This window comes from Podarcis melisellensis, assembly GCF_964234715.1.
Source record: "Podarcis melisellensis genome assembly, chromosome: 8".
In the NCBI taxonomy this organism is placed as follows: Eukaryota; Metazoa; Chordata; class Lepidosauria; order Squamata; family Lacertidae; genus Podarcis; species Podarcis melisellensis.
In genome coordinates this window covers 58,828,230-58,852,302 of record NC_138540.1, presented here as the reverse complement: position 1 = coordinate 58,852,302, position 24,073 = coordinate 58,828,230, and the positions used below count along the sequence as shown (strand labels likewise).

The window sequence follows — 24,073 nt, the reverse complement described above, 5'->3', positions numbered from 1 at the left end:
AACAGTCATTTTCCAGACACATTATTTACATCTTAAACAGGAGAACATCTCTCCATCTTTCTCACTTAGCCCCCCACCCTCCTCTGGAGTCTGGGCTAGTTCAGGAGATCCATCTCTGGACCTCTCAAGAGTTTAGGAACAGACCATCCACCTGGTTCCAAGATGGTGGTTCAACCTCTTACCAGCTTGGGCCAAACCCTGCCCCCTTTGTCCCTCCTGAAGCTTGGTCAGACTCGATGTCAGCCTTTGAGGGCTGAGAACTAGACATGTCACATCAACATGGGTGGGACTGGGACTGGAACGGTGAAGAGGAACGGCCTTCGCAACATGGCGCTTCTCTGGCAAAGCTGCACTTCTGCCAGAGTTGAACATGGAGTGTCTTGGGAGATGGGGCAGATTGGCACTGAGCTGGAAGGATTATCTCTCATAATTTTATATATATGTGTGTGTGTATGTATGTGTGTGCGCATATATATATATATATATATATATATATATATATATATATATTTATTTAAAATCTCCCCCCTTCTTTCTTCTTCTTCTTCTTCTTCTTCTTCTTCTTCTTCTTCTTCTTCTTCTTCTTCTTCTTCTTCTTCTTTTACAAAATGACGAATATGATGGCCAATGGTTATTTATAGCAATATGTCAACATTAAAATTTCTGCTGAAGGTTCCATGGAGAAATCCCCTTCTTGGGTCTCTGGTGAATGCCACCCACCCCTCGACTGCAGGGGGTGCTCATTGCAGCAAGGCCCGGATCTGCTTGGATGTGGTGTCATCATTGAGGTGCCGGGTGGTGTACCTAGGAAGAAGAAAGGAGGCAGTGAGAAAGGGCACACCAGTTGTAGAGAAAAGGAGCCAATTGTGCTGGCCGCTGTGGGAACAGGTGCAATGCCTGTCTAAGCCCCTGATCAAAGGTAAAAATGTGGGATTTCTTAGTAGGGACTAGTTTGGCAGAAAGGAAGCATGGATATAGGGGGGAGTTTGCCGGTGAGTAGAGGGTAGGAACATGAATTCCCAGGTGTAGCCAATAGCTTAACCCCCAGGTGTTGTTGGACATCAACTCCCATCAGGCCCAGCCAACATAGCCAATAGTCAGGGTTGATGGTAGCTGTAGTCCAGCAACATCTGGATGGCCAAAGGCTGCCCATGCCTGGACTAAAAGGTAGGTTTCTGTGATGCTGGCCAAAGCAATTAAAGTGCCAGTTGTTGGGGATGGGGAAGATGCAGTGTCCCTGAACAGCATACAGTGGTCTGAGTGCTGAGAAACTGCAGCTCCCTTGATACCAAAGCACCGGCTGGTGGGCAGGAGCTAGTTTGGAATCCAGGACTCGGGCCAGCCCCTCCTGTGCGATGCACACTGGAAGGGCTGCTGGCCTCAGCTCCCCAGCTGTAAAATGGGAATAATGGTCTGCCCCACAGGATAATTGTGATGTGAGGGCAATGCACGAGGGAGTTCCTTCTGTGAAGCCAGGTCAATGGTCATTTAGTAACAGTCAACTTCTCCAGTTCCTGCCACAGCACTCCTTCAATAAGAACTGCTCATGTCTACAAAACCAATTTCAGTTTCTGAAAATCTTCCACGCTATCTATCTTCAACTCCAGCACATGCCTAGGCTGCCAAAGTCATCCCAGTACAATCCTGGTGCTTGTGCAAGATAGGTGTGTGTGTGTGCATGTGTGCATGCGCTTGCAGCTCTTTTCTGAGAGTTGCAGCAGACCTTTTCTGGCTGCCAAAGCCCATGTCCTCAAAGGTGCCTCTTGGGCTGCCTTACCTCAGTGCATTCAGAAGGCCTTCTGTGCTGTTGGAAGGCTGGTCTTTCAAGACCTTGATACATCCTTTCATCTACCGGCATTAAAAAAGAAAAAGAAAAAAAAACCCTTCTTAGTCAAATTTCAAAGAGGGAAAATGTTGGAAAAGTGTCGAGATCATTTTCCCACAGAAAAGTGCACCCACTTATATTGACAACAGTTCCTTTGTCTGTGAGCAGATTCACGAGATTTGAGAAAGGCAAAATAGGGTGGATATGGGAGGTGCAGCAAGAGAGGGGGAAATCCCCGCATTTAAACTGGAATGGAAAGTCCCACCCAGCGTGGTTCTTCTGATGCCTGGTTGCTCCTATGGATCTTTGCTCCTCCTTCCCTTTAAAAGCTAATTGAGGATCAATTGTCACTAAAAACACTGGAGGCTCCAGCCTTCCCCTACCTGGAGCCCTCCAGGGGTTTTGCACTATAACACCTATCAGCCGCAGTCGTTAAGGCTATATTATTCTGAGGCTGCTGAGTTGTAGTCCAAAACATCAAGAAGGTCAAGGTCATCAAAGGCTGGCTTGTCAGCTCCTTGAGTTTCTCTGATGTTTCTATATGAAGAGGGAAATGTCACTCACGTCAATTTTGGAGGTCTTGGCGAAAGCCCCCACAGGATGGACATGGTCATAAAGAATGATGACCCCCACCATCACCCGCATGCAGAAAAGGAGAGTTTCGGTGTTGGTGAAGCGGCTCCGATATTCCCTGTTGCAAACAAGAAAGAGGTTCATGAACAAGCCTCCTTAGACCAGCTGCCATGCCCCACATTTCCTTCCCAGCTTCCTGGGGAGCTCATACCATGGAACTGCTAAACACAGCCTAAAGACTCTAAAAAGATGTGATTTCTGGTATGGGTCCCTTAAAGTCATCTAGTGGGTGGGGGCTTGCTACAGACGCCTGGTCCAGAGGTCAAAATGCTGGTGACCAGGAACAAGGCCTTTGCAGTGGTTGCCCCTCTGATGTGGAATTCCCTCCCTAGAGGGAACCAAAGCACCAACATGCTTTGCGGCATGTAGAAGGCTGACCAATCCCATTGTACGGTGGCCCTTGGTGACTCTTTGTTTACATTTTTGCACATTCATTTGATAATAATGATAATAATAAATGTCCCGGCGGCCACCGTAGTTTCTGAGTAACCCCATATTTTTAACATGGGGTCTCAGTTTAGTCGGGTTTTAATTGCAATTGTCAGTTGTGTGGTTTTTTAGACTCTGCTGTATGTGTGCAACCCTGAAGGCCACTTTGCTCAGCCTTTGGGGCCTATAATCATTTAGGGCATTGTACTCACGGCGTTTCCAGCATCACCCGGCAGACACAGGCCATGGTGCTCAAACAGTCAGTCGTGTCCTCAATGGGAAGAGTTTTGTTCTGAAAGGAGACCCAGTTTGCATGCTGATTACCCCCTGCTCTTCCTCCCCAGGGAGAGAGCAAGCTGATTCCTTGGGGTGGATTCTGCCCATCAACCCACCAGCCAGTGTGCAGTGTTAACCTTGCATGAACAACGAAGCAAGCCTGGACTTTGCAGCAGGCTGTCATTTTAAGGTGGTCTTGGCAACTCTTGCCTCTGTCTTCTCTGTGCCATGGGAGGCATCACTCACCTCTGAAACAAATTTGGTCGTGGCATTGCTGAGAGTCTTCAGCATCGGGGTGGCCTCTGCGTAGAAGAGGGACATCCGGTTGGCCATTTCGTTGTTCACCTCACTCTCAGCGTCTAACTGCAGGGCAGGAATGGAGATCAGTTGCAGCAAAACATGGAGGGCATGGAGGGCTTCTGTTTAAGGTCCCAGTCACTCTACTCCATCAGTTTTTCATCGCCTCCCCACCAAAACCAGCCAACATTCCATGCCCATTGGGCATGCTCAGTCCTTACTAGGTTGTTTCTGTTGTTACTTTTGTGTGTGTGTGTCTTGGTGGTAGAGGATGGGCACCATGTTGCCCAACCCCAGCTACCTTAAAATGTTGAATTTCTATGTTTATTTCTATGGACAGCTCTAATTTCCATCCCTGGGGACATTTACCGTAAAAATAACTTCTCAGTGTGAAACAGGAAACCACCTATCCAGACAAGATAGTTCATTTTCCTCTTTTTATATCTATGTCTCTCTCCTTTTCCAGTCATTCCGTTCCATTCCCCCTCCCACTTGGCTTTCCATTATTCTTTTTCTTGACAGAGCTCATCCACACTTTTTGCTTGACCCCTAATTTGATTGTGTTGTGTGCTGATTAATTCTCCCAGATCCGAGAGCTTTTCTCACTGTGTCTTGCGAAAATCCGATCTTGCCTGCTGAATCGGATATGCAGAAAATCCAAAGAGTGATTTTGCTTAATTGAGCTTCAGTTCAGCAGGTAAGTTTGGATTTTTGCAAGGTACAGCCATGGAAGAACAAGAAACGCTCTTGAACCTGAGGGAATTAATCAGTACACAAGGCAATCAAAATATGGGTCAAGAGGAAGTGCGGATGAGCCCTGGCTCTCAAGTGAACATACTCTGTTTGCTCTGGCATCTCTGCACATTTCCACTTGCATGGCAGCTTCGAGTTCCCACCATTCCGTTGCCATTAGAATTTCCATTCATTTTGCCCAGCCTGGGTTTTTAGTCTGCCTCCCAGACAAAGGAAGGAACCGTTCCTTACCTGCAGGTTGTTGATCCGGTTTCGACTGATGGTTCTTCTATAGTAGCTAAAATCATTCTGGATGGCAGGGTTGGTCATCTGGGAGACAGAGAAGGGAGACTTCATTCAGGGGTGATGGAGAAGATAAAGCAGAAGGTTTTTCTCCACATATGGGAGTGAAAGGGATGGTGATGGTGTGTGTGTGTGTTTTGCAGGCTACATCTGCACCTGTGCCAACCATCCAGAGTGGGTGCTGTGCAAAGTGCCTAATATTGTTCCACAGGAGCAAGAGTCAGAAGCCCCTGTGGGAGGTTTTTACATGTTATTATGCTCAGATCACATTCCCTGCTGCCGCTGGACCAACCACTGTTGGTGGCCACTCCTCCCACACTTACCTTGAGCTCGTCAAAACTGAGGGTGAAGTGTAAGATTTCTGCAAACTGTTTGGCGAGAGCCTGTTCCCTCTCCAGGTGCTGAGTCGGGGCGTAAGGTGGGCTGGTGAGAGCTTCCAGCAAGCTCCGCAAGGCATTCTCTGGGAATGACAGGAGGAGGGAGATGGTTAAGTTAGGCAGCAGCCCCCTCACCCGGCCAATCCCTGCACAGCTTGCAGGATTAGTGCAATTTACATTTTAATGTGAATCTGCCAAAGCTCTGCTTCTGGAACCAAAGCACAGCTTCTCCTTCGAAAATTCACACCAAAAACGTTTATAGTAATGAGAAGGGCATGCAGAAGCAAGTATTTTCCTGAAATCACCATAAAGAAATGCATTGTATTAGGGACAAATTGCCTCTTAAAAATGTATCTGCTAAACAAAGTCATGTACCCAGACTGGCATATTTGGAAGAAAAACATTTTCATATGGCACTGTTTCCTTATGTAAAAAAAAAAAGAGGTTGGCAAACTAATGTGGAAATGGGTCGAACTGGACTGAAGATGAGAAAATGAGAGAACGCCCCGTCTTGCTGAGATGGGAGAGGGCACTTACCAAGTCTAAGGGAAAACTCATAAAAACGCTTCAGCTTTGCCACAAGGGGACACACGGCGTTCCATGCCTTTTCTTGGAGCTGCAAGTCACTGGGGTTTTGGATGGCCTGTGATAAAGTAACACAAGATGCTGAGTTTTCTTCCTGAAATGTTAGCTTTGCAAAAGTACAAAAATCATTGTGGGGAGAGGGGAAAAAATCCAGACCACTTGCTAGCATTGCTCCTAGCTCTGGAATGTGGGGGTCAGCTTTGGGAAGGGCTCAAGTCATACCATGACGGTTATGCTCTGCCCTCCACAGTCCGAGGCAGCAATGCTAGTTGCTGAAAGCCACAAGAGGGGAGAGCACTCTTGTTTGCTTGCTGGTTTCCCACTGACTAATCTGGTTGGCCACTGTGAGACCAGGATGCTGGACTGGGTGGGCCACTGGCCTGATCCAGCAGGCTCTTCCTAGTACCTCTCTGATCTCTTGCCCAGCTCCGGTGTAGGACTGCAGTTCCGCCAGAATGGTCTGCGCCTCCTCTAGGACAGCGTTCACCTGGTTCCACACAGCTGTCTCGGCTTCTGTGGGCTGTGCATCTGCAGTGAACCCCACCCAGAGAGAAAGGGAGAGGTCAGGACACTGGTGCTGCAGGACACTTTTTCAGCCCAGCCCCAGGGGGAAGGGAGGGAGGGACATTGGGATGGCTTGCTTGGAATGAGGGGGTCCAAGAGCTCCCTCGGCCTGGTCAGGGGTTGGGGGGGCAACCCAAGGAATGTCAGGGGGACCAGGCGAGTAGCCATTTGCAACCAGAGAGTTCTGCCTCCCCCCAAACCCCTTGGCATCATGGGCAAGGCTTGTCGGGTGTACCCAGGTCACGTTGTGCAACCGCCTGGGGAGGGGATGAGGTCTTGGGCTGCCCCCAAAGAGCACTGGGAAGCCATGGCCCGGCCTGTGAGCTGCGACAGAGCCCCTCTCTTGCATGTTTTTCTCTGGGAAGCCCACAGACCACCCTTACTGTCTGTAGCCCTCCAGACATTTTGGACTACAGCTCCCATGAGCCTCAGTGAGGGCTCATCCACAAATGTCAACTGGGTTTTCCACGGATTGACGTTTGCTCTGATTCAGTGGTTAAAGAGTGGGTTTCCCCAAAGAAAGCGGCCAAGCAAACTGTAAACCACTTGGACGTGTGCCTAGAAAGCATGGGAAAAGCAGAAAACCTCCCAGACATGTGCTTCCTTGCCACAGGACAAACGTAAATATGGATGAACCCTGACTCATACAACCATGCTGGCTGGTGCTGATGGGAACTGTAGTCCAAAATATATTGAGGGCGACAAGCTGGGGAGGGCTGCCACAGACCTTTGGCCCTTAGCTGTACTGGGAAAATATTAGAAAATAAATATACAGGAGGACCAAAAAGAAACCACAAAGTATAAAAAACAAAACACTAGGAGGCACTAAACCAATGGCATCCTAGGCAGTGAGCTGCCCCCCACTCTCCTCCCCAAAGCAGGGCTCCAGGACTGTTGGCCTGCCTGTCTGCCTTATCTAGCGCTAACTCATCTTCCATGCCTCTCTCCCCAGATGGCATACCTTCAGCAGTCCTAGGGCCCAGCAGGTCTCATGCACACCCTATGGGAGCTTGAGAAGGGAGAGGGGGTCAGGCACACAGAGCCCACCTACAGCAGTCCAGGTCCAGACTGGTGTCTGCTTGTGAGGAGGTGTGGCAATGTGCCATTCGAACCCCGAAAGTTAATCGTTTGGCAGTGCTGTCTGGACACTGCAGGGCTGCTAAGTGCCTCTTCACTGAGATGCTAGCAGAACTCTAACAAATCCTGGAAATGTGACTGCAGTCAGGCTGTCACTCTGGAGGAGATGCAGACTGCTGCCTGTAGGACGTCTCCAAATGTGGGAGCTTCTGAGAGCTCTGCTGGAGGAGAAGCCTTACTTTCTGGCCCATCACCCTTCTCTTCAGAAAAGAACTGTCCACTATCCAGGGTTCTGAGAAGGTCCACCAATCTCTTCCCTTGCCCCACCTCCTTTGCTCTCAGTGTGATTGGCTACTGCCCTTTCCCACTGCTATATAATTATCATCTTGCCAGAAAGAAGGCATTGCACCTGCAACAGAAGCATATTTCTGCTGTGCACAGCCCAGCAGCCATTATCTTGTCTGGTTGCTGACTCCCTCTTCTGCCTCTCTAGATCTCACCCTGAAGCTTCTTGGGGAATTCCACATTGCAGTTTATTGCTGACTCGGTGCTGCTTATTCAGTAATGTTGTTGCAGCATCCACATAGCACCTACCTCACCAAAATACGGTCCCATATTATTCCCATATTAATATGGAATTTTTGTTTTGTTTTTTTACCATTTCCATGGGAAATCTGGTAAGTATATAACTTGTGGAAGTGGTAAATCTGGATAGGGATATGGGATGGCATTTTGGTGAGGTCAACATTGTGTGGATGCTGCAAAAAACCCCACTTGTATGCCTGAGCAGCACTGAATCCACAAGAAACTGCCCTGAGGATACAAGCCCTTGCCTCTACACCTCCACACAAACCGAAATAAATCAATTTTAATCATGAATTAAATCAATGAAAGAAAGTCATGAATGAAAACAAAGGCAAAAAAATAAAAAATCCCTTCTCACGTTCAAAGTCAAGGAAAAAATTAGGGCCTTGGTCAAGCTCGTTATAAGTCAACACTTTAAGAAGGTTCCCCATGTGCTACCTGCAAGAGAAGAGACAAGAGGGAGAAAAGCATGATGGGTAGTGAGGTGGGGAAGGAAGGAGAGGTCTGTGGGAGAATGTCACTGGGAAAGGTGCCCCTTTCTGGGTGGCAGGAAGAGTCATTTCGCAAACAATTTCTACATTCAAATAGGACCACTAACCAGACATTACGGCTTATTTGGCTGCAAGTGCTTGGTGATGAGGTGAACATGCCCACAAACTTTGTAGCATTCAGAGATATGTTTTAGTCAGTTCTCAGTTAATTGGACCAGTCTCTGCCAGCCTGGTTCTTTCCTGGTGTACTGGACTACAACTCCCATCAGCCCAATGGAGTAGTAGCCCAAAACACCTGAAGAGAACCAGGCTGGCGAAGGCTAGACGAGAGGGGAAGAAAATAAACAACTGTTGGTGGTCCACGTTTGAGTATAGAGAGGCCCACCCCACCTCTTCCTGCCCCTGAATGGAGATGTGCATTGACTGAGGGGGAGGAAGACCAATGATAAGGAACAGAGGAGGACAAGAGTCACTGTTCTCCAACGAGATTTGGGGGCTAAGGGGAGCTTGGTTGTTCAACAGGACCTATGGCCGGCAAGTTTGGGAGAGTCTCACCAAAGGTTGAATTTATGATGGCAGCCAAAGCTTTTGCCCACATAAGGACTCCATTTAGCCATCAGGCCTTCGTTCAGCCCACACATTGGCACAAGTGTTGGTCATGTTTGCTTAGCAGGACCCAATAGCCTTGGTGGCCATAGCAACAGGCCAGAAATGCTGCAGGGCCTTTGTGAATCAGTCCTTACCTCTTTGGAAAGGGAACAACAGACAATGCCCTGCAACAGCTTTCCCCAAGCTGGTGTTCTCCAGATGGACTCCAATTCTCATCAGCCCCAGTATCATACAGATATGCTGCTGGGGCCAATGGGAGTTGTAGTCCAAAACATCTGGAGGGCACCAGGTTGGGAGCACAGAAAGGGCATAAGAACAGCTGGCACGAAATGGTTTGCTGCTGCCCAGATGAGAGGCTGCCTTTTCTTTTCCCTCTTTGATGAGTCCAAGATGTCACTGACCCTGGAGTTTGGGGTTTAGACCCATGAGTTCAAGGCCCAAATCTCTCCTTGGCTATGAAGTTCCTTGAGTAGTTTTGGACAAGTCTATCAAACCCTGGCATTCCTTGCAGGTGTATTGTTTTTAAAATGCTGCTGATTTTGTTTCTGTGTTATTGATAATTATTTTATATTATTTTATGTATACAGTGGTACCTCGGGTTACATACGCTTCAGGTTACATACGCTTCATGTTACACACTCCACTAACTCAGAAATAGTGCTTCAGGTTAAGAACTTTGCTTCAGGATAAGAACAGAAATCGGGCTCCGGTGGCATGGCAGCAGCAGGAGGCCCCATTAGCTAAAGCGGTGCTTCAGGTTAAGAACAGTTTCAGGTTAAGTACGGACCTCCGGAACGAATTAAGTACTTAACCTGAGGTACCACTGTACCACTTAAAGATTTTTATTATTATTAGTCAGTCTATGAATTTCTTTTGAAGAAAGAAATATTGTGAAGACAGTCAACTGTAAAACACTTGGCACATGTTTGAAAAGTTGTGGAAATTGGTCCTCAGACAGAGAAAGATATTTCTTTCCAACTCCTCTTGGAAACAATAAAACTTAATATAGTCCTTTTAAGTACTCAAGAGTGATTCAGATACACTTTCACAGTAATCCTTTAACTGTCTCTTTCAGATAAATTAATATCCACATATTACAGATGGACATTCCAATGCCAATAAATAGTGGTCTGAGTGCGGTGAACACAATTTGAAGGAGGGACTGCCCAGTTCTCAGCTCACACTTTAGTTACCACACCTGACTGGGAACACCAGGGCATGTTGGATGTTGGACCGGCTGGTCACAACTAATATTCATCCTATTGCTTTCAACAGGAAAAGTGGAACTTAACTTTCTATGCAAATAATAATAATAATAATAATAATAATAATAATAATAATAATGTATTAATATTCCCTTCCTAAGTCCCATTTTTGCAAGGTTAAAGTTCTTCTTAGGCTGTGTACACATAACTGTCTACTCTGGCCCTAGTGCGCTCCCACTGCTGGTGTTTGAAGATGTGTACACATGATGTTAGTCACAATCCGTATCTATTCTGAAGTTTCCTGTGAAAGACTGTGGTTTGATGCATCTTCCCTCAAACCAGCTTCCACTCCATTCACTTTGCAGTTCAGCTAAGACAGCTTGGGGGGGAGCAGTTTCCAGGATTCTCTGGGAGTAGCCATGGCAGCTAAATTGCAAATCTGTAGTGTAGTTATGCCCAGTCTGTTACAGTGTCTGGTTGTCACTGCCTGCTGCTTCCCAACAAAGTTGTCTTCTTTTTTTAAAAAAGTATATTGGCACCACCTCAAATATTTATATAGTAAAGTGTGACCCCCCAAAATTTGTGGAGAACAGCAACTCCTTCTGCCAGTAATCACAGACACCACCCCCGTCCCTCCTTTGCACATGGGACTTACTTTCAAAATCCAGGAAAAAATGAGGACAGTTTTCTAAATCTTTGCCCAATACCTTTATCAGGTTGCCCATGGCCAGCAGACCTGAGCGGGAGAAACAGAACAGAAGATGGAAGAAAACAACCGAGGTAGAGAGAAAGAAAGAGAGATTGAGAGAGAGAGGAAGAGAAAGGCTGCAAGATAGCCCCTCTGAGCACAGAGTTCCTCTAGAGGAGAAGGAGCAGCTCATGTGGTACCTTCCAGGTGTGGAACTCCAACTCCCAGCAGCCCCCATTGCCAATGGTCAGTGAGGGTGGGAACTGGGAGTGCGGGAACTTCTGGAGGGCACCACACTGGCTTCCCCTACTCAGAAACACTGGTCTTCAGTTGAGGGGTCGGAGCCCACAATTGGGTCACATGGCCTGTTCTAAGGTGGTTGGCAGCAGCACCACTTTCGCCATAGATGTATGGTACAAAATTCAGAAATGGGTGTTTGAGTTAAAGGTGTTTACTGAGAGCCCCTTTTCCAATAGGGTCCCTGTCCATAGCCCCTTTTTGGCCCAGTGTAGACCCTCCTCCTCCTCAATGCTTCTCACCACCACCTTTCTCCTTCCTAAACCATCCCGCCCACAGCACCCTTGGGAAAGCAGGACCTCCCAGCTTACCTGCTTCAGAGAGAGCACTCTGTCCTCAAACAGGTCCTCTCTGAAGGGCTTGAGTGAGTGAAGAGGGCACGTGTCACTGCTGCTTCTGCAGGCAGCTCAGCTCTGTCTGTATATCTCATTGCAGCCTTGTCTGTGTGGAAATCCCACAACCACTTCTATATTTTCTATTTTGGACTCCCAGAGGGAAGCAGAGTGTGCTGTGCTGCACCTCAGACTTCCTGTGAGAGCTTTCTGCGTGCTTCCAGAGCCATCAGCCTCCACTGGACTTCCCCTTCCTCCCAGCTTAGCAGCAGAACAACCGTACCTCAGCAGCTTCAGTTCCACCATGCAATGCCTACAGCAGGGCTGGGGAGCCTGTGGCCATAGACATCTTTGCTGGACTACGACTCCCATCATCCCTGGCCATTGGCCATGCTGGCTGGGGCTGATGGGAGTTGAAATCCAACAACATATGGTGGGCTACAGATTTCCCCACCCCTTGACTAGGGTATGAATGGGCACTCGTTACCAAGGAGAGACCATAATCTGATCCTGGCAGTAGCCACCCACTAGCCCAATTGCTCTCCTAAAGCTCTCTACTGGGGCAGCTCTAGGTTTCAGGTAAGGCACTTTCAGTGGGCCCTCTCCTCCATAGCATGTCTGCCTGCTCACTTTGTCCTCTCTTTCCAGGCCCAATCCATACAATCATCCAGAGGGAAAGCACATGGCAGCGCTGAGGGTGCTGCTGCTGCTGCTTGCATGCTCAGAGGAGGCAGGTGACAGCAAAGAGGAGTTGCAGCAGGGCTAGGAGTCTCCAGAGAGTTGCAATGGCTCTACCTGCAAGTGTGTGGGCCTTGACAAGTGCCCAACAAGGTCTATCCCTGACACTGTACAGGGTGATGTGAAGCCTTTCTTGGCATCATTAACAGCAGTGACTCTTTTCAGTTCCTTGTGACTTTTTTGTGAGTTGAGCCTGGCAGTCATCGATCAAGACAGGCCTGGGACTGGGAGAAGGGTCTGTTGTACTTGGGATAAACAGTGAGCCTCTTGGTCAATGACCTGTCCTCCTGATTGGCTCTCTGCTCTCTGCTTCCTTGCTACTGTGCACCAATGAATGCTTTGTAAGCCTGACCTAACCATACAGTGAATGAAGCAGTAAAGACTTGATGACTGCAATACACTCAATGTGGGGCTGCCCTTGGGCCTTGTCTGGAAGCTCCGGCTGGTGAAAAATGCTGCAGCTAGACTGTTGGTGGAGACAGACTATTGCCAGCACATACTCTGATGCTTAAAAGCTTGCACTGGTTGCCCATATGCTACCAGACCAAGTTAAAGGTTATGGTGTTAATTTACAAGACCCTTAACAACTTGGGCCCATGACACTTAAAAGAGTTATAACTTTCCCTGATCATGGAGGTCTTTGAGGGAATCACTGCTAGCAACCCAATGTAGTAATTGGTAATTACAGAGTTAAATATTGTCTCCAGTTATTATGGGTTGGTGCTAAGATTCAATCCTTCAGTTTCTTCTTGTGGTTACTTTCATTTTCCTGTGTTAGCCAGCTTGTGGATAAAAAGCCACTTGTTTGGGGCCTACAAGGTGAGTATCCTTGCTTTATCTGTCTATATACATAGAAATGTAAAGTGTTGTCATGCTCTGGAGTTTGCGTGGCTTGCCAATAGACAGCCACACCAACCAATGGGCCTGCAGCAAGGTTTAATGGAGGACAGGAAACACTTCACACAGCAGTTTAGCAAGCTGCTCTGTGAAGCACTTCACTCTCCTTTAAAAGGTGGTGGGGCCTGGGGTGAGCTTGGGTGGGGGGGAGGGTGTGTGCAGAGTGAGCTGTGAGAGGGCACAGGCAAGGGCATGGGTGAGGTGTAAAGCGAGAGGGGGTCAAGTGTGGGGAAAGGTCTGTTGGCAAAGGGGCAGGTGGAGTTGGCAAGTGGAGTGAGCAGGGGAGGCAGCCCCTAGCATTAAAGAAGAACTTAGCACCACTTGTGGCTCAGATATGCATGGCTTGTGTCTCCTAAGGGCCAGGCAGTCCATATTGTGGGCCTGATTCTGTGGAACTCCCCACTAGTTGAGATCTGACAGACCCCTTCTTTACTGGACTTCAATCAAACACATCTTGAGGACCTTTATATTTCAGCAGGTATTTAAATAATTGTACATTATTCAAATGTATTTGTTCATTTATTCAAGTTATGTTTTTATCTGTGATTTTGGTTTGTGTTAAACTGATATACGAGGAAGTGTTTTATTGATTTTTGCGTAAACCGCTTTGTGACAATCTGTGGTGAAAGGCGGTCTGTAAACATTGCAAATAAATAATAAATAAGTTCTGATGTGGCAGAATGGATGGTCATAATTTCAGATTGCAAATTTCAAAATGCAGGTGGGGGAGGGGAGTTGTTGCATTTTAGAAATACTTATTTGCACCCTCAAACTCTCATGTTTTGATTGCAAGTTCTTTACACAAGAGTATTTTTTTTATTAAAAAAAAATTATGTTCCATCTGATGTGGCCCAATGCACTCAGTTCCTTCAGGATTCTGCCACCTTGTTCTCCTACATGTTTAGAGGAAGACCTGCCTTTACACTTGTTTTTCTAGGCCTCGCCCAGCGCCTTCTGAACTCTAAGACTGGATAGGTCCCTGCATCACACAAGCAGCAAAGGGGGCTGTATTTTTTACCTCAGTTTGTGATGCTTCGGTAACCTCTACAGCAAGAAGCAGGCTTCTGTAGGGTTCATAAAACACTTCATTAACTGGGAGAATCCTGCAGCATGAGAGAGAAGGGAGCGGGGGGAGAGAAAACGCACCGTTAGGCTTCCAGATTTAGACCATTCTCATGAGCTAAGCAATTCGCCTTCAAATTGCTGATCGAAGGTGCCTGAAATGAAGCTGTGTCCTTGGTTGAAACCTGGAATTGTGAAAACTGAACCCCATGCATGCGTGCCAGAGATAGAGAGAGAAAGTATTCACTTCATCAAGTGCATCGCACAAGAAGGAATGGAGAGGGTGATGACCAAAGGCCACAGTGTGGCTCTTTGACCACAGAACAGTCATTTTATTCCCTCACATTGCCACATGGGCCAAGGCAAGCATTATTCAGTAGAAGCATGAAGTACTTCTTCCATTCCTGGAGTTATTCTGCCACGGTGGTTCATCCCTCACGACCTATCAGTTTACTATTTGGACACAGTCCATGAGGAGGTCCCCCACATCACATGCCCCATTGGGATGAATGGCAGGTACACAGGGGCTTGATATAAAGGGCCGAGGCCTTGTCTTTTTATCTGTTCCTAAGGGCCTGCACTGGCCATTCCAGCAGGCTAAAAGGCATTTCCTTCCCAGCAGTAGCAGTCCCCTAATCTCTGATGTTTTGAAGCCAGCTCTAGCTAAGCAGGGGTCTTTATGCATTCAGAAAGGCACTGTTGTCTATATCCACATGTCTAGAGGTAAAACAGGACAAGGGGAGAGGAAGGCTGAGCAGAGTTTTAATCCACATTCGCACAACAATATCCAAAATGCATATGTATCCAATATTAGAATAGACTCCTGTTTGGTGCCCTGTTTCTCAAACTACCTTCACACTGATCAGAGCCCTTAAGCTGATCCTGATTTGTCTCTTACCAACAACTTTGTATAGGGTAAATATATCCCTGCCCACTGCTCCCCCCCCCCCCGCTTTGCCCTGGTGTGTACACAAACAAAAACAAATTGAAGCCATGTTGATGTGAACAACTAGCAGGGAAATTGCTGTGAAATTCACCCCCCCTGTCAAACTTCAGTGCATTATCACCCTCAGTCTACTGCTTCCCACCCCCCTTTGCTTCTGGCTGGCAACATTTTCCTCACCTGTCGTGAACAGGTCATTGGAACTGTTCACTGTGGACTCAAGCTGCAACTTTCCATACAACTGTTCAGCCTCTGGAAGCACAACATGGGCACAACATGTAGCGAACAGTGAATGCTTGAAGAAGCCACTTGCTGTAAACTCTGGCCCAATCCAGGCTGGGGTCTGTGTTTGCTTTACCAGGTTAGCACCACTGCACAGCCGTTTCCTCTTTCTTTTCCATGTCTATTTCTCCTCTAAATAACTTTGAGATTCCTGAGCCTCCCCTTCCCAGATTCAGTAGCCTTCTCCTATGGGAGCAGCTGTGGAGAGGGCAGGAGAGACGCACTCTGCAACCGACTTGAAGACCTGCCCTCTCTCTTTCTCTTTGGGAAGTTCTGGAGGAAGAGGCAGAGTTTTATCAAGCTCCCCACCTGCAAGATCATGGCTTGAATGGGAGGTTAAGCTCTGACCACCAAACAGTTCTTCTGCTCGTTCTCCTGATAATGTGTACAGCTACTGCTGCTGCTAACATCACCAGCAACAAACCCAGCCACCTTGCTGGGGTCCCAGCAATTTAACAGAGCAAAACAGAGCTTTAGAAAATTACACACACATATACTGTACAAATATTTATGCAAACACACACAGAGAGACAATTCAGAAACCTTTTCAAACCACTAGGATTTCAGAGGTCAATTAAGGATACTGGGCAAGTGTATCAAAAGAGAGCTGTCCTACGCACCTGGCCACCCAACTTTGTGGTACAGCAGCTTGTCTTCTGCTCTGTGCAACGCCCCCCCCTGCAGTGTGCAGAATGGCGTCTAAATCTCTCTCCTGATTAGTCTTCTCAAGAGCTCTTTGCTGCTACTTGACCTACTCAGACTGAGCAGCTGCTCCAAGGCAGTCCCTACAAGGCCCACCTTGGAGGATCCCCAGATGATGCATGGGAATGTGCCAATGTGTGCACAGACAGGATGGACCTGTTCACAGCATCTGAAGGTCCTTGACTGCAAAAACCCATTTTGCCTGGTTCAAAAAGGCTTCCACCGTCTGTTTCATACCGCAGAGCACTTGCTTCATGAACCTCTACCCTTGAACTTTATCTGCAGCCTGGCTGAAAGTTAGCTAAGTCCTTCCTGGCCTTTCCTGAGCTTTTCTTCAGCTTTTGCAGAAAATGGTGGTGGCAAGGGTTGGTTGCTTCTGACACCATGTTTCAGTAACTGAGCAGAGGCAGGTCTCATTTTTCAAACTGCTTTATTTCTAGGCTCACAGACAATGCTGTCCCCTCCTGATCATTTCTTTCTCTTTTCACATTCTACTCCAGACCTCTTGCTGGTGTAATATAGCATTGATGAAGGTTACTGCCAGGGCTACATCCATAGAAGTCAGTGGCTCACAGCAAATATCAGATTAAATTCTTCTTTTCTTTTTAAAACCACCCTCATTGATTTGGGGGGGGGGACAGCTAGGCCCAGGGTAGTGCCAGGGTTCTTCCAATACATTTTTGTAACATTCTTCTATGCAACCAGTATCAGGAGCTGTGAGGCTTGAACCAGGTCAGGCACTGGCTCCATGGGTTGGAGGAAGGAACCAGAGGTAGCTCCAGTGGGGGCTATGCACAACGTCCCAGAATCCTCCTGGGCCAGGGAATCAGGTGACAACTGAGGGCCAATCCACTGCTATTGCTACTTATAAGTTCCCAGTTCTTCTCATTTCCCTGAGTCTGGGAAATTCATTAGCAACGTGAGCAACTTCCTTTTTCTCTGCAAGCCTGCTGGTCTTCTTCAGCCTCCCATTTCCTGAAGGTGTGTCCCCTGCAGTTTCAGCACCTAGCAGCAAACTTGTAAGAAAGACCAGTAGATGAGGAGGTAAGCCCTGGCTGCAGGTTCTTCACAATTCTTTGTAATTTTAAAAAAGAGAGGGCTTGTCCACGGGTCCGAGTGGTGTTCCATTTGTCACATGCTTTCTAGGCATGGCTCTGAGCAGTTTTGCCATTCCCCTGCTGCTTTGCCCTGGAAAACCTGCTCTTTAGTACTAAATCAGGAGAAAACCTAAGCGACATTTGCTCCAGTTCAGTGCTAATTATCAGGTTTTCCCAGAGAAGTGTGGGTGAGCCCAGAGAGTGTGGAATAAGTGGGTGGAGGAAATGCAGGCTACTACTTGGGTAAGGATGACATCTTGTGGACAATGCAAAAAGGCATGCACACCTAGGACACACAGCTTTAAGCTGCCGTGTGAACTTAGCCCTAGACGTGCCGTAAGATCTATCCTAAACTGCCTCTGCTGCAGGGTGCAGTCACTGAGACTGGTGGCTTGGCCTGCCTTTCGTTCCCCCTCCCTTCTGCACAAGCAGTGTCTCTTGTGAAAGTTGCACAGTAAACTAATGGTCAGTTTATTTGCATTGTTTTACAGTGATTTAACTGACTTCAGGGGCTTGTGAGGGGGGAGAGTGTCTTTAAACGTGCCATAAGGCCAGACATGCTCTGGTGAGTCCTTTGTGGTCCCCCTTCTGAAGGGCACAAGGAGGGCTTTCAAAATAGAAATTTTCTTTGGTTTTTCAATTTCCTGCATCAGTACAAAATGGAAGGGAGCTACACAGACCCGCATTATGCATGCTCAAATGTTAATGGTTCTGTGCTCCTAATTATGCCAACTTTTAGGAGGTGGGGGGGGGGGCTTCCGAAATGCTTCCATGGTGCAAAATGAGCCCACTGGCAACCTTGCTCATGAGAAAATGGTGTGAGTGGGAGCTGGACGTGAGAGGGAAGTAAAAGGTACTCCGAGAGAGGTGCTGGGGCTTATGCTGCTTCCTAGCCCTCAGTTCCAGTGCATGTGAGCAAGCCAAGGGATGAGACATTTTGCACATGCTCAGAGCACTCTTGTCATCTGAAAAGCGGAAACAGAGCCAGGAGCAGCATGCTGGTGTTGTGACTTGGTCCCAGATCTCTCCAATGGGGATGCCTTTGATAATTGCTTTGATCAGGGAGAGACATGGCTCAGTGGTAAAGCATCTGCTTTGCATGCAGAAGGTCCCAGGTTCAGTCCTCAGTGGCATGTCCAGGTAGGGCTAGGAGAGAACCCTGCCTGACAATTTGGAGAGTGTAGACACTACTGAACTACATGGAGCATTGGTCTGACTCAGTATAAGGCAGCTTCCTGTGCTCCATTTTGAGTCAGGAATGACAACGTGGAAGTTATTGTGACCCCTTGAATTCACTAGAATTTGGAAAGGGATATCCTGACAGCCTCCCTAGTGAGAAGGAGGACTTACTAGCTGCACCTGTGACCTTTCAGGTCTGACTCAGCCTCTCACCTGTTCATCAGATTCCTACATTGCCACCATAATTCATGCTTCTGTGCCAGTTTGCTGTGCCTGTAAATGCTTGGTGGCTTCCTTTGCTGGGCACCATCTATGGGGATTTTGTGAAGTCTCCTTCTGTGCTGCTTGGGATGTCTCCCTTCACCTGCACTACCCAGTTCTGACCAGCTGCCTGGAACCTGCTACCTTGCTCTAGATCTTGCCCTGCTTCTGGTTTTACTCTGCGCTATGTCCACCTTCTCTAGACTTTGCCAAATACCATCTGGGCTTTGCAAGGGGTGAGGAGATGCAGGAGTCAGCCTTTGGGAGAGGAGAACCAAATCCAGGAAGGTAAATTCTGGAGGAAGCAGTCTGTCCTGAGAGTTGGGTAGAGGAACACAATTCATGGTCTCTGCAGGGGCTTCTAGATGGGGACAATATTGTAAACTGGTTGTTCAAATATCGCAGATGAGTGACTGGAAACAGGTTATGGTTTTGGTTTTAAAAAAACTTATCAGATTTCCCTTCAAAAGGGTGATTGTGGATTAAATGGGGTGGGGGATACAGGCTGGCATTTTGATCTGATGGTGTCAGGTGGAATGCATGAGGAGCAGACATCCCACAACAAACCCTTGTCTGGAAGCACACCACATCATAGGTCTTATGCCACCCAGGTTTTTTTTGGTCTGTTTTACACACACAGACTCACACCTTGCCTCTGGCAACCAGCGCTGAGATGGGAGAATGGCTTGCATTGCCTTGTCGCCCCTCTGCTTCTCCTTTCCTGCTCTGCCAGGGAGGAAGGGAGTGTTTCATCCCAGAGGCAAATAAATTCTGCAGGTTCACACCGAAGTGGTTTGGGAAGGGGGTGGGTTGGAGGAGCAAACTGACTGCTCACAGTCTGAGACCTTCCCAGTTCACTGTCACCGTGCTCTGCAGCCAAATCAGGCAAGCCTACACTTTGCAGCCGCCACCTTCCTGCACCTGGTGCCCTCTGCAGCTGTGCTGGCTGCGTTCCTTTGCCCATTGGGGCAGCAAAACATTTGGAGGGCACCAGGATGGGGGAAGAAGACTGACCTGTGCCATAGGCAGCAGCCAAGATGGTGCCCTCCAGATGCTACAATTCCCATCATCCCTAATCATTAACCATGCATGGATTTGGACTCTGAATTGTTTGGAAGGGAACCAGCTTTGGAGAAAGACTGGTTTTGAGAGTGAAGGAGGGACCTGGCTCTGGGAAGAGGGGAAATGGCATTAGTGGCTTGGATCCTCAAACCCTGGAGATCCACTGCCAGTCAATATGGACAGTACTAAGCTAGATTGGACCCGGTTTAAGGCAGCTTCCTCTTTTTCTATTAAATCAGCCCTTCATTCAGAATCTTGAGTTCCACCTTGTTTGATACCAGGAGGCAAAGGCTCCAACTCCAGGCCCACCAAGCAAAGCCTGGCACTTTCCTCCAATGTGTCGTTGACCAGCCTTTGCTACTGCCTCTTCATCCCCATCTAGGAGCAAATGCTTCCTCTGGTCCAAGATGTGCAATCAGGTTTTGCTCATTGGGGCATCAAAATCCTTTGCATATGCTGTTGGGGCCATTTTGCTTCTTGTCTGGGAAAGCGCCTAGTGCCCCAGATCTCACGTAGCCAAGCCTGAATCATGCACCTTGTTCTTCTCACCATATCAAGCGAATGCATGAAGGAGACCAGAGTCTGTGATTCTGCTCTTATTTCCAGACAAAGAATGGAAGAGGGGGAAACTACCGAGGAGACCACTCACAGCCTTCAAGAGGTTGTGAGAAAGGAGACACAAAGCTGGCTGTGGAAGGAACACACTCATTCAAGTTCCATCAATGAGTGACCTAAATCAACCCCAGGCAGGCCTTGGATTTTGAGCAGATCTGTTTCCCCCCCTTTTTTCCTTAATGAGTTCTCCCAAGAGAAGCTCCCTTAGTGTAGATTTCACTGCAGCATCTATAATTATCCTCCCAAACAGAATCCACCCCAGACATCCAACAATTATTGAGTGGCTACAACCTATTCCTAGGGGCAGTTGCCTGTAGCCTTCATCCAGCTGTGAGGGAGATGCACCTGGAAAGCTCTTTGCACATATGAACATGAGCATCCAAACGACCTTAGCAACCACCTGGTCCAGCCTCCGGCCTCCAACAAGGGACAGCTCAATGCTTCTAAGGGTATGGAGGCAGCTTGCCTATCCCCCACACTTCAGAGGAAGTCTCCCTTCTAGGAACTAGTAAAGAGTGCTGGGGGGGGGGTGCAATTTGACAAGGGAGACCAAACCTGAATCTTCATTCATTATTACAGAATAGACAATAGACTCTCTGTATCTATCTGCTCAGTATCCCAGGAGCCTTTGACCTCTGTCTGGACCAATGTCAGTGGGAGGAAGACAGAGCTGTACAGGTGAATTTAGATGCTGACACACACTGATAAGTCCATCCCTTGGTTGCAATAGTCACCCTTGCCCATACACACTCACCGGTCAGCAGCATCACTTGCAAGGTAACCAGCACCTTGGACCACCTGGGTACCGATTTATGGGCAGAACTTCTGGACAAAAGCCCATTGCGCTCCAGCAACCAGGAGCTATACCCTTCCTTGGCCAACACACACAAAAGAATCTCACTGAGCAGACCCAGCTATTTTTTAATCCCCCCCCCCCAAGAGGCAGAGAGAGCCATGTGCTGTCGCTGCCGCTGGCATCTCATTTCCTGAGACTGCAGGCAGGGAGGGGGAAAAGAAAATTCCGCAGGGGGCTAAGGATGAAGCAGCGATGAGTGCCGCCTTGCAGGAGAGGGGCACAGGCACAGCACATCTCCCTGCGCTCCACCCATTTCACAGATCAGAGAGAGACCGAGACCCTGGCCTTGCGCGGCACAAAATGGGGAGCGTGCTCTTGCTTCCAAAGGCAGCGGCTACCCCAGCGCCGTCCCTGCCTGCACATGGGACACGGAAGGGGACCAGAGCGCCTTTGCTCAGCGCCCGACGGCAACAGTAAACAGGGTGTGGGTCGGGAACAGAGCGCTGAGGCTGTGCAACCCTAGAGCGAGATGGTGCCCAGGTTTTCAGCATAGAAAGCCAGTGGGCGAGCAGGTGGCGACCTGCATAAAGAGAGCTCAGAAAATCTACTGGGGAGACCCTGACCCCCACCCAACTCAGCAGTTTTTCCCCCCACCCTCCCTGTCACTGTGTAGAAAGGGTGCCCCGGCCGCCAGCCAGGAAGATTCATGAGAAATCCTGTTTTGGACTGCTCTGGAAATACCAGGTGCTCATATGCATCTTTTGTTCTTGCAAAAAAAATAATTAAAATCTCTATTTCAGTTCGTCTGATTCCGTCCTCGCACCCCTCCTCCTCCCCACTTGCCAATGGAAGAGACACCCACCTTTCTGCCGAGGACGACAAGGCAAAGCCAGAGATCTCAGAAAGACACGCTGGGGAGGATGCAATAATATTTCTCCCAATCTTCTGCAGATCCTTTCTTGTGCCTGGGTAGAGTAGCCCCTTTGCAGAGAGAGAGAGAGAGAGAGATTGCAGAAGGAGCGCTGCCCTCCCTGTGTGTGTCAATCCAACGAAGGGAGCTTTGCTGGTGCAGCTGCTGCTATCAGTATAAAATGCATCACAAAGACCACCATAGACCACTACTCGGCCCCCTCCCCTCCTTCTAAAACATCTGTGACGTCTGCAGTGCAAGGAAGCCAGGGCAGATTAACCCTTGCCTTGCTGTGCCAGGCCCTCTTTTCCTCTCTCGCTCTCTCAGTCTCAAGAGCCAGGCAAGGGAAGCCTGGGTTCAGGATATGGAGAATTGGAAGGCACCCAAGAGGTCATCCAGCCTGTCCCTCCTGTCCCAGACAGGAGCTGTACGCATAACAACCCCAAATCAGAATCTTGGTTAAAGGGGGATCTGTGGCCTGTTGTCAGTGTTTCACTTGGGGTGTAGCCAGGATTTTTGTTGGGGGTGGGGCAGCCCAAGTTGTTGAGTTTTTCTAGGCACAGCTCTGGGATTTAAAGCTCCATGTCCAGTTTTATTTTTTGTCCCAATGCTTTCCCCAAGTAAAACCCATGTTCTACTGCTGAATCCAGTCTTCTGTAGATTGTCATTTTTTCCTATTCAGCACTAAAGAGCAGGTTTTCCCAGGGAAAACACCAGGTCAAAATAATAAAATTGCTCAGACCCAGAGCTTTAAAGTGTGGACCTGTGCATGGAAAGTGTGGCACAAAAGGAAGTCTGGATGAGCCCTATGTCTCATTAATTACTTGTATTTTTGAGAAGAGCCGCAGCTCAGTTGTTTCTGACCAAAGAGGGTCCATTTAGGTCCCAGAGCTTATATTTTTAATGAGTGTCTAATTCCCTTCTTAAAACCACCAGAGCCTGTGCAGATGGACATGAAATAGCAAATGAGGTGAGAAATGAAGCAAAATCAAGCACAAGTCAATAAAAAGCAACTTAATTAAAACCTTGCAGGTGACCCAACAAAAGGCATAATTATGAGATCCATCTCAGCCAATGATGGGCCTGGATTCACATCTTCAGAAAGTAACTATTAAACATATTAAAACTTGTCCAGAAGTGTCTTCACATGCCACTGCCACCTGCCATGGGTAGCACCAGTAGGAATTCACGAGCTCTGAATTCCTTGTCAAAAAGACAAATTATTGTTGGCACAATTTTTAAACAGATCCATGTGACCTCCCCACTCCCTTATGTCACTGAACAATTGAACAGACAATGTCAAAGATCCTTGACCTTGTCTCATCTGTAGTGGCAGAGGCCGCAGATTGCCATGCACAACCTGGTGCCTTCCAGGTGTTCTGGACTGCAACTCCCATAAGCCACGCCGACTGGGACTGATGAGAGCTGTACTCCAAAGCACCTGGAGGTTAGGTAAAGGCTGTTGCAAGACGCCTTTGTTAACATTCCTTCATTCTGTGGCAGCAAATTCCATAACTTCTGTTTCCTGACTAGAACCTTCAGAGCCAGTCACAAACTTTTTGCTGCCTGCAGCAAAAGACAGGATTATGCTCCCTCCCCATCTAAGTACAGAAACCGACTGGATTGCCAGTTAGCTCTTATTTCAACACTGTTGATGGGGCAGCATCCACCACAGCAGGAGGTGGGTGAACAGAAGGTTAATTTAAGGTAGTGTAGGCAAGGCACACCTCAGCATCCCCCTGGCACTGCTGCCCTACAACTTCTGCCGCCTGAGGCAGCTGTATTACTCTGCTTAATGGTAGGTCCGGCCCAGTGAACCTGGTGGTGGTTAAGTGTCAGTGGGTGATCCTGAGCTCTGGTTTAATGCAAGTGAGGAAAGAAGATTACTTTCTTCTCCCACATTTTTCTCCTATTTCTAAATTGCTTGCATGCATTCCCTCCCGCCAGGCTTCCAGCTGTGCACTCTAGAGCAACAGCCCTCTGGACACACCCTGGTGATGATGACAACAGCTGTCTCTGAAGGCGGTTAGAGATGCTCAGCTCGTGGTGGGCATCCGCTTGGAATGAAGGCAGCAGCAGGAGGAGGCTGGGTGATCTGCAGAGGCTGGAGTTTTGCTGGCTCATCCATTTGGGTTGCAAATGCCACGAGGAGGGAGGGGCGCGGAAATCTGGGGCACAAAAGCTGCCTGCTGTCGCCCAGAGAGGGAAAGGGAAGCGTCTTGGC

At 48.2% G+C, this 24,073-nt stretch overlaps 2 protein-coding genes across 6 annotated transcripts in view; one reads left to right on the top strand and one right to left on the bottom strand.

The window, feature by feature from the left end:
* Nucleotides 1-485: 485 nt before the first annotated feature.
* Nucleotides 486-22,182, bottom strand: LOC309376481 (CYFIP-related Rac1 interactor A-like). Of its 5 annotated transcripts, none has more exons than XM_081922883.1 (13): nucleotides 21,802-22,181; nucleotides 13,959-14,043; nucleotides 10,644-10,724; nucleotides 8,042-8,121; nucleotides 5,864-5,985; nucleotides 5,410-5,515; nucleotides 4,819-4,955; nucleotides 4,445-4,522; nucleotides 3,410-3,526; nucleotides 3,100-3,179; nucleotides 2,390-2,516; nucleotides 1,778-1,848; nucleotides 486-804 (listed from the first exon to the last, which is right to left on the bottom strand). In XM_081922883.1, exons 4-13 carry the CDS (start codon nucleotides 8,112-8,114, stop codon nucleotides 741-743), a joined length of 975 nt encoding a protein of 324 aa, XP_081779009.1. In that variant the 5' UTR covers nucleotides 8,115-8,121; nucleotides 10,644-10,724; nucleotides 13,959-14,043; nucleotides 21,802-22,181; the 3' UTR covers nucleotides 486-740. The 5 variants fall into 5 exon arrangements, with proteins under 5 accessions (XP_081779009.1, XP_081779011.1, XP_081779012.1 ...); XM_081922885.1 differs by lacking the exon at nucleotides 21,802-22,181 and adding an exon at nucleotides 20,898-21,085; XM_081922886.1 differs by lacking the exon at nucleotides 8,042-8,121 and having other exon boundaries at nucleotides 21,802-22,182.
* HPCAL4 (hippocalcin like 4) overlaps nucleotides 16,833-24,073 on the top strand; it is a 38,478-nt gene continuing 31,237 nt past the window's right edge. The window contains exon 1 of the mRNA XM_081922900.1: nucleotides 16,833-16,973. The gene's annotated coding sequence lies outside the window, so the exon portion shown is untranslated. The remainder of the gene's footprint in view (nucleotides 16,974-24,073) is intronic.